Source organism: Stegastes partitus, unplaced genomic scaffold (assembly GCF_000690725.1).
Source record: "Stegastes partitus isolate 25-593 unplaced genomic scaffold, Stegastes_partitus-1.0.2 Scaffold1423, whole genome shotgun sequence".
NCBI lineage: Eukaryota > Metazoa > Chordata > Actinopteri > Pomacentridae > Stegastes > Stegastes partitus.
In genome coordinates this window covers 581-8849 of record NW_007579154.1, presented here as the reverse complement: position 1 = coordinate 8849, position 8269 = coordinate 581, and the positions used below count along the sequence as shown (strand labels likewise).

General features: G+C 40.5%; 1 protein-coding gene across 1 annotated transcript in view; it reads left to right on the top strand.

The window, feature by feature from the left end:
• Nucleotides 1-4067, top strand: part of LOC103370430 (protein shisa-9-like) — a 20387-nt gene extending 16320 nt beyond the window's left edge. Inside the window, exons 2-3 of the mRNA XM_008299484.1 lie at nucleotides 1712-1836; nucleotides 4009-4067. Of these exons, the coding sequence (XP_008297706.1) occupies nucleotides 1712-1836; nucleotides 4009-4067 (184 nt within the window). The remainder of the gene's footprint in view (nucleotides 1-1711; nucleotides 1837-4008) is intronic.
• The last annotated feature ends 4202 nt before the right edge of the window (nucleotides 4068-8269 follow it).

Genomic DNA, 8269 nt, shown 5'->3' with positions numbered 1-8269 from the left:
ATTGATTTTGTAAGTAAAATTTCAAATGTGCAGATAGAGAGAAGTTAAGAGAGCTCAAACATCAAAGTGGTGGTGCAGTCATGATTCAGCCCTGCATCATGGTAACACACCATTACTCAGTCTAATTAATAGCTATTAATACCAGGTATTTACCAGTTGACCCTCCTGTTTACTAGATACAGTATCATATATTACCTAAAAGGGGTAACGCTATCCAAAATAGTCTGGTAGTAAGTTTTTGTAGAGTTTTCAAAAGAGCTGCAGTCAGTTAGCTGGTGTGAAGTCCCTGACGATAAAGGCCTGTCGAGGACGTCAAAATAGGAGGCTCAACTTCACACTGCGCTTCCTTGGGTCCCCAGCAATACATCCACCAAGTGTGAAGCAGATCAGACAAACTGTTGTTGAGAAATGTGAAGAACAGACACACAAACAGTAGAGCTGCAATGATTAATTGATTAGTTGTCCACTTTTAAAAGTCAAAATTGTCCGATTGCAGCTTTTTAAATGTGATGTTTTGTCTCGTTTCTTTCCTCCTCTGTGGCGGTAAACTGAAGATCTTTGTGTTGTGGACCAAACAAGACATTTAAGGATGTCATCTTGGCCTTTGGAAAACATTGATCGACAATTTCCACCATTTTCTGACATTTTATAGATCAAGCAGATAACCAGCAGACTAATCCACAATGAAAGTAATCATTAGTTGCAGCCGTAATGGACGGACAGACTCCTCTCATTATAACTGTGATGTTAATGTGTGCTTATTAAGGGGGATTGTTTCTCCCAGCAGATTCTTTGAGAGTTCCTTTTGAAAAACAAAGCCTTTTTCTGCGCACTCCAGCTGTACAACCATTTCCACACATAGTGAACACGGTTTCCCCTGGGATGAGGGGATGTCCTGTGAATGAACTGCCTGCATGTTTGTGGGTTGGTGTGTGTGTGTGTGTGTGTGTGTGTTTACGTGCGTGTGTGTGTGTTTGTGTGTGCTCACGCCTTGCTTCCAGCTGCAGGGAAAAGCCCTCTCAAGAGACCAACAACACACAACTGTCAGGATAACAGATGATATTTGTTATCTCACTGCTGACCAACTAATGTGTTTTGGAGTCAAGCGCTGCAGCAGTACCAACATAAAAGATTAAGTAGTAATTTTGCAATTATTTTCAAGATGAAGGGTGATACAAATAATGTTTTATGTGCTGGGGATCAGATGAGGGAAGCGGGGCTCCGTTTTTCTGTTTTTCTGATATTCATTGTTTCGTGTGGCTTCTGCAAAACAAAATATTTATCATGTTAAACCCGAACCTTCTATTTGGTTTGATTTTCCATTTAAATTTCTGTTTTGGCATCATCTCAGTGTGAGATTTGTCTTGAAGCCACATAAGGCTCAGGGTGTAGATGGTAAAAGCAGGGGACATTTGTATTTCATAATTTGCCCAAAGCAACAGTGGAGACATAAAATGTTTCACCAACTACTGAGATCTTTTTTTAACCACATTACACTCTGCCTCATTTATTTTGTCAATTATTAACACATCCTAACATCCAAAATTAAATGGAGCAGCAAGATTTCATCTATAAGACATAAAAACGATCTGAATTCAGTGATTTATATGTTTTATTTAAGCTGTTTTTTCAGACCAAATTACATGTTGAGCACCGATTTACAGGCAATGTTTGTGTGTGTGTGTGTGTGTGTGTGTGTGTGCGTCTCTAGGACTCTAACAGACCTGCTGAAGCAGCAGGGAGGTGAGGTGAGCTCAGTAGAAAATGCCACGGCCTGTTCGCCCAGCGGAGGAAGAGCCAACGGCGTCTCAGCCAGGATGCTACGCAGCAGGAGTGGTGAGTGCAGACCCAGAATGTTTCCACACACACAAACACTGTGCACATGTACAGGTAATGTAGTAGAAAGCTATCTCTGTTTACTGGTGGAAAAACAGAGACATTCAAAGTGAAATGTGTTTTTCTTTGTGTTTCTAAAGGCTGTGCGAATCACATTCACATACCAATTATGTTTTGTATAATAAAAACATAAAACACAACTTCAGAGGAGCTCATCAAACAGCTTCCACGCAGCAGATTAGTTTCAGCACATTTCGCATCTGTGTCTGTTTGTGTGTATTTGCATAATGGACAGTATTATATGCAGGTCACACATGTAATGAATTAACTCCATCCGATTGTGCATCTACAGGGAAAGTGTTCATACAGTGCTAATTATCTTCAGAAAGCCAACCATTACTAACCCATTTATCAACTCACTCTGCTCTAAAACAGACTCCTGTCACCGTTTATGACAGGGCTCACACATAATCTCCTGAGTGGTAGAAATTCTAGTACAAATTTCTAACAAAAACTAGGTTTAAACTAAAGAATAAACTTAATAAAGGTAGGACAGAATTACTCATTGAAGGTTAATTAGTTATTTCTCATTGAGGCTTAATATTTCCTTAATTTCTTGCATTAGAAATAGTTTTACATGCAGTCATATTACACATTTTTTTTCTAAATGTCATTTTTAAAACGCCTAGAAGCAGTAGCACCAGTCAGTTTGGTTATTCTGGTAACATTTCAGGTTCTCAATTGTCAAAGTTACATATTTAAACATGTTTCCCTTTAAAATAATCCCTTTCTACCTTAAAGGTGTCTCTTATATGTAACTCCAGATAGTTGTCTTCTTCAGAATGTGCTGATCGTTGAAGTCCCTGCCACACAGCTCGCTGCAGCTCAGCACACCAGCTCACTTATGACTCTGCTCCAACACTATAAAACTATTCTACACTACACAATGGCAAGCTGTAGTATAATTCAGCCACACATGTTCGAACTGGACACGATTCTAAAGAAGAATAATGATAGCCCCACCGTGCAAACTGAGAGAATTGATTCCTTTCGTTCGTTGTTTATGAAACTCCGGAAATTAGAATTGATGTGATTAGCTGAGACATTAGTATGCTGCAGTTTCAAGGTGAAAACACTCGGTCATGTTAGTGACGTCTTGGTTCTCCCAGCATTTAAAACACAATATATACCTGCAACTTCATTGGATACATGCAGAGCAGAGGAGCTAGTTATTGCTGTAAAATAAGTGGAATTACCTCCCCAACAGAACAAAGGCAAGCAAAGTTACGTTAAGTTTTCTTACACCACATAGAGCGGCACTAACAACCTGCATCTGTCTTTCCCTTTTTACTGTCAGCTGCTTCACACTTGTACTGTACAAAGTACCACCCACACATTTACATACATACACACATACATATTAAACAAAGACTAAAAGACAGACAAGAGACCCGCTTTGCTTTCATATCCTTTGAAACACACCGATAACGGCGTTCTTCGAGTCTGTCGCTCTTATTTTTCCCACAGGCCGACGTCTCTCTTCACCTCTCACCCACACACACTCATGCTTCATCTCACAGATGATCTCCTGTCTGCTTCTACTCTTTCATGTCTTCTTCAAGGTCACATCCACACAGAGCTGAGGGTGCCTTATTCATTATTGTCGCTTATTCCTGCTTCCTTATTTCAACAGGGGGTTCAATCAGGTGAGCTCCGATCAGATACACAGCTTTAACCTACAGATTGTTCCACTACCACTCATGCTGATTATTTTACGCCTGCTTTGCGTTCTTTGTCAGCGTTTATGGCGATAAGCAGTAGTTGCAGGTGTTTTTGAAGCTGACTTCACAAAGATCCAATCTGTATCTCCAGTGTGAAGTTATCGGTCAGTTGGCTGTTGACATCTGTGCCTCTGAAACAATCTGAGGTCACCGTACATGAAAGCAAAGTGGGAATTACATCTTCTTAAGCTTCTTCACACTGGTGAGTTGAAGAGCCAGTCTGTCTCGTTAAGTCTGTCTACGTACACACGGACAGCTGGGGAAACCAAGGAAGTGTAGTTGTTTCAAATATACGATTTTCTAGTCTGCTTGGTGGACTCTGTTTCATACATGTGCAGGAGATCTGCCTTTATGTGTTCTGCACATGCACTCTACTGTCCTTGGACCGTAGTTGCTGCATGGACACATATTTTGGGCTGCACACTGACTCTCGTGGACTTTGAGGAATGACGAGACTTACATCAGACAGACCCTTGTGTACTCACGAATGCAGACGATATAATTCGGGTCTAATTGTGTGTGACTTGGGATTTTGCACAAGAACACCACCACAGACACCACATTCATTATATTCTAAGGACGTCATCCTTTTATTATCTTATTGGTATTGACTTAACAGACATATGTGAAGATTTAACAGCAAATGTGAGGAAAGTGGATGTAAAGTTTTGCTCCTTGCTCTCATCATTTTCATATTCATAACTTTCCCACAGTGCTCAGCTCAGTAACGCTTTGCTCAACACAAATTTCACTGCAGTCTCAACAGATCGCTTGCAGCACTCTCCAATGAGAGTAAAACAATTGCACATGCACTGTATTTTCATTATAGCTGTAACTTGAACCAGAACAAAAAAAAAGAACTTAGCTTATAGATAAAATGACGCTTTGCTCTCGTTTTTGTAAATCTGCTCTTGATGCTTTCAGAAATCCTTCGCTCACGCTCACCGCTCGTTTGTGTGCAGCTCTGCTTTGAGTTAGTCACTTCAAATAAAGACAAGAAGAAGACGCCACAAAGAAGCGTCAAGGCACAGTGGAAATATTTTGACCGACGCTGTGACCTGCAGACATCTGAAACTTTTGAAACTCAATAACAACTATTAAATTGAGCCTCATTTGGACTCCGACTTCCTTCAAAATGTTTCAGAAACTAAGTGAAATTTAGCGTGTTTAACACATTAACATCCACTTTTTACTAAAATAGGCGAAACAATTAGAGGCATGTTGTTTGCTGAATTCTTACAGTTAAAATGTGCAGCACTTACCGATTTAACAAGGATGGTGAAGGAGGTTACAAGCTACCGTTTTGCTGAATACACGTTTTTATTACAATGTAGAGAACTGCCGCTGCTGTAGCTGTGGTATCGGTATCTTCAAATCATTTATACCATCTGAATCATGAGGCTTTGTGCTTTCAAATGATGTATAATCGGGGCCAACGCCATTAAAAATACAGTAGCAGAATTTTCAATCAGCCCACATTCAGGCTGGTGAGTTATAACGAGTTACGAAGTGCTTAAAAGGAGGAATTTCCAATCAACTATATTTTACAGCTTGAAATGTCACCAATAAAGCAAATAATCCCACTGGTAACTTTACTTACACCTGCAGAATTGTTTGCGCAGCTGCCTGTTGTATGATCCTCTATTCAGCATCTAGATATTCAGCGTTGCACACCAAACAAAATATGCTGCTCTTTACTCAGACATGATTTCATCATTTAAAAGAAGCAGTCTGACCACAAGTCAAGCTGACGTGTCCTCGGCCGTCATGCAGACTCCACGTATCCAGCATTTTAAATTTCACATCTGTTACACATTATTGGATGATGAAGCTTGTTTATGAGAGAAGGAGCTGTGAGATACTGAACAATAGAGCATCTTCATCTTTAAGTAGAACACATGCTTGCAACACTTGTGCACTACACACTCACACATGCACGGTTTAATTAGTATGTTAATGTAAGCAGGCTGCACCCCTACAGGCAGCTCGTGCCTTTTCCATGCATGTTCAGAAACAGCCGACTGCATCGAACACTGATTCTGACCAGGTACACGCAGCAGCAGAGAAGGAGTGCTGTTGTGGTTTTTTTTATGTCTGGACTGTTTTTGTTTGTGCATCACAGCCACTGAGCGTGCATGTGTGTGGATTAGTATGCGTTGGTGCGTGCATGAGGGAGGGATGGAGTGTTTGATATGAGAAGCCCCCCTGCAGCTTCTATCTGACATCTCTCGCTGTGGAGGATTTCACACCCTGCTAATGACATGATGCGACACACATGGACACTTTTTCATTGATTGTATTGAAAAGGGCAAAAAAAAGAAGAAGCTAGAACTAATATTAAATAGAAGAAAAACAGATGTTTGTTGGGCAGTAGGTTTATTATTTCCTCTTAAAGTAGCAGAGGAACTGTTGCTTGTGGCCTGCAGTACCATACGAGAAGGAAAGATGCACAAGAAATCAATCAAGTTGTAATGGAGTCAATTTTTCAAAAAGTGTTAAAGCAATTCAGCTGACAATGTAACCTGGGCTGGTCCCTAATTTACAGTTACTACAGAACCTCTTGGCCCTGCAGTTATCGAGTCATAAATATTAATGAGGACGTATCAGTCGATCTCGGTAGCTGATGTGATCTCTGCTGGCTGATTGTACGTGTCCTGAAATGAGTCGCTTGCTCAATGAAAGACTCATGGCATTGCAACATGATGGGTCACTGCTGTTACCTGTGAAAATAAAATGCAAACACATTATGTACTGTCGACATTTCTCCCAGCAGATTGAGACTTTGTTGTTCAGTTCGCACCTTCAAAAGTAATCAAATGAAAAATGGGTTTAAAACTTTCATTGTCTATTCTTGTTAGTTACCGTACAAATAGAGAATTGTCTCAATTTCAGGGTTATTGCTTCAGAATCAGATCTTTAAATTGAAATAAAAAAAGAACTAAATATTCTATATTTTCATTTCTGTGCTTATGATTGGACTGTACCATTAGTGTCCATTGGAATCCTTGTAGTGCATCTGACCATGCAATGATTTATCAGCTGCAATATCTGTAGGGCACTAATAAAATGACACAGACAATATGTGGTCTATAACAATATTGTCTTTAGTTTAATCTGTTTATTTATTCATTCATGCATTTATCATCCTATAGATTATACTTGAGGATCATATACACATATTTACCCTCTGGGCACAGTCAAAAACGCATTTGAAGGCCGTTATATTAATCGAAACAACAACAGCAGTACATCTGCCAGTGGCTCCAGTCTGTGAGTGATGTTTCCATAAGTCCAAAGCGTTCCAAAATTATACAGCTGATAAATTATTTCATGGTCAAACGCTGCATACTGTATAATTTGAATGGGCTCCTGTGTCCATGGCTGGCTGTAGACTCCCCTGGTCACCAATGGTACAGTCCAATCGCAAGTACAAAACTCAGAAATGGAAAGTTAAAATACATTCATACATATTACAGTTTTTATTCAAAAATATAATTCTGACGCAAAACCTCCAGTGTGAATAATTTCAAAATAAAATGACAGACAACCGTTCATTTCTGAAGTGCTAAAAAAAAAAATTGGAATTTTAAAACCTATTTTTCATTTGATTTATTTTGGTAGTGTGAACTAAACTGCAGAGCTGCAAAGCGTTACAAGGACCCTTCCACGTGTTACCATTTTGGATTTGGATCCATCCAAAGTGGAACATTTCTGCATTATTGGGATGTCACATGAAATAAAGTGCTCCATAATTCTGTCACGGGGGGCAATCGGGGAACCCAGGAGCAGACACAGATCAGGCTGACAGGCAGGTACAGTGCAAAAGGATTTTAATGAGGCAAAAACAAAACTGAAAACTAAATACAAGGGTGTAGACGAAACAGAGTGGGAAACAGAACGAAACAAATAGACAGAATTAAAAAAAAAAAAAAAAAAGGACGAAACTGCAAAACCAGAGAAAACTCCAACTAAGAACGGAGGGGGAAACCTAACGGATTCTAAGTTACAAAAAAACTGGAAAACTCACACAAACAGGAATACTCACTAAGGACGGAAAACAGAGGGGGCAGACAGGCTCAGGGAAATCCAGGGAGAGGCGAAGTGGAGACTGGCAGAAACGTGCAAATATAATGTCTATGAGCCGGCGGCTTGTGGTGGAATGAACCGAGTATTTATAGGAGCAGTGGTGATAGTGTGCAGGTGAGTCCGAAGTTGCAGCTGAGGGTGATTGTCCTGATTAGAGCCAAGATGCACAGGGGCAGAGAGGGAGAGGGACAGAGAGCGAGAGGCAGACAGGAGGGAGAAGAGAGGGAGAAAAAGAGGGAGACAGGAAAGGGCTGGGGGGTCATGACAGTTACCCCACCCCCCGTGCGCCTCCTGGCGCACAATGAGGCCAAACGGGCACTAAACAAGGTCCAAAATGAGCCTGGTGGGTGGAGGGGGTCCGGAGGAGGGACAAAAAAAAAAAAAAAAAAAGATGTCCAGAACAGTCTGGCAGATAATCCGAAGTCTATAGGGGGAGAAAAAACAAAACCACCAAAAACAAAGCCGGCAGGTAATCCAGAAACAGGTCATAAACCACAGTTTAAAAAACCAAAAGGTCCAGAGGACAGCCTGGGAGCCTGTCAGCAAGGCAAACAAAAATATATACT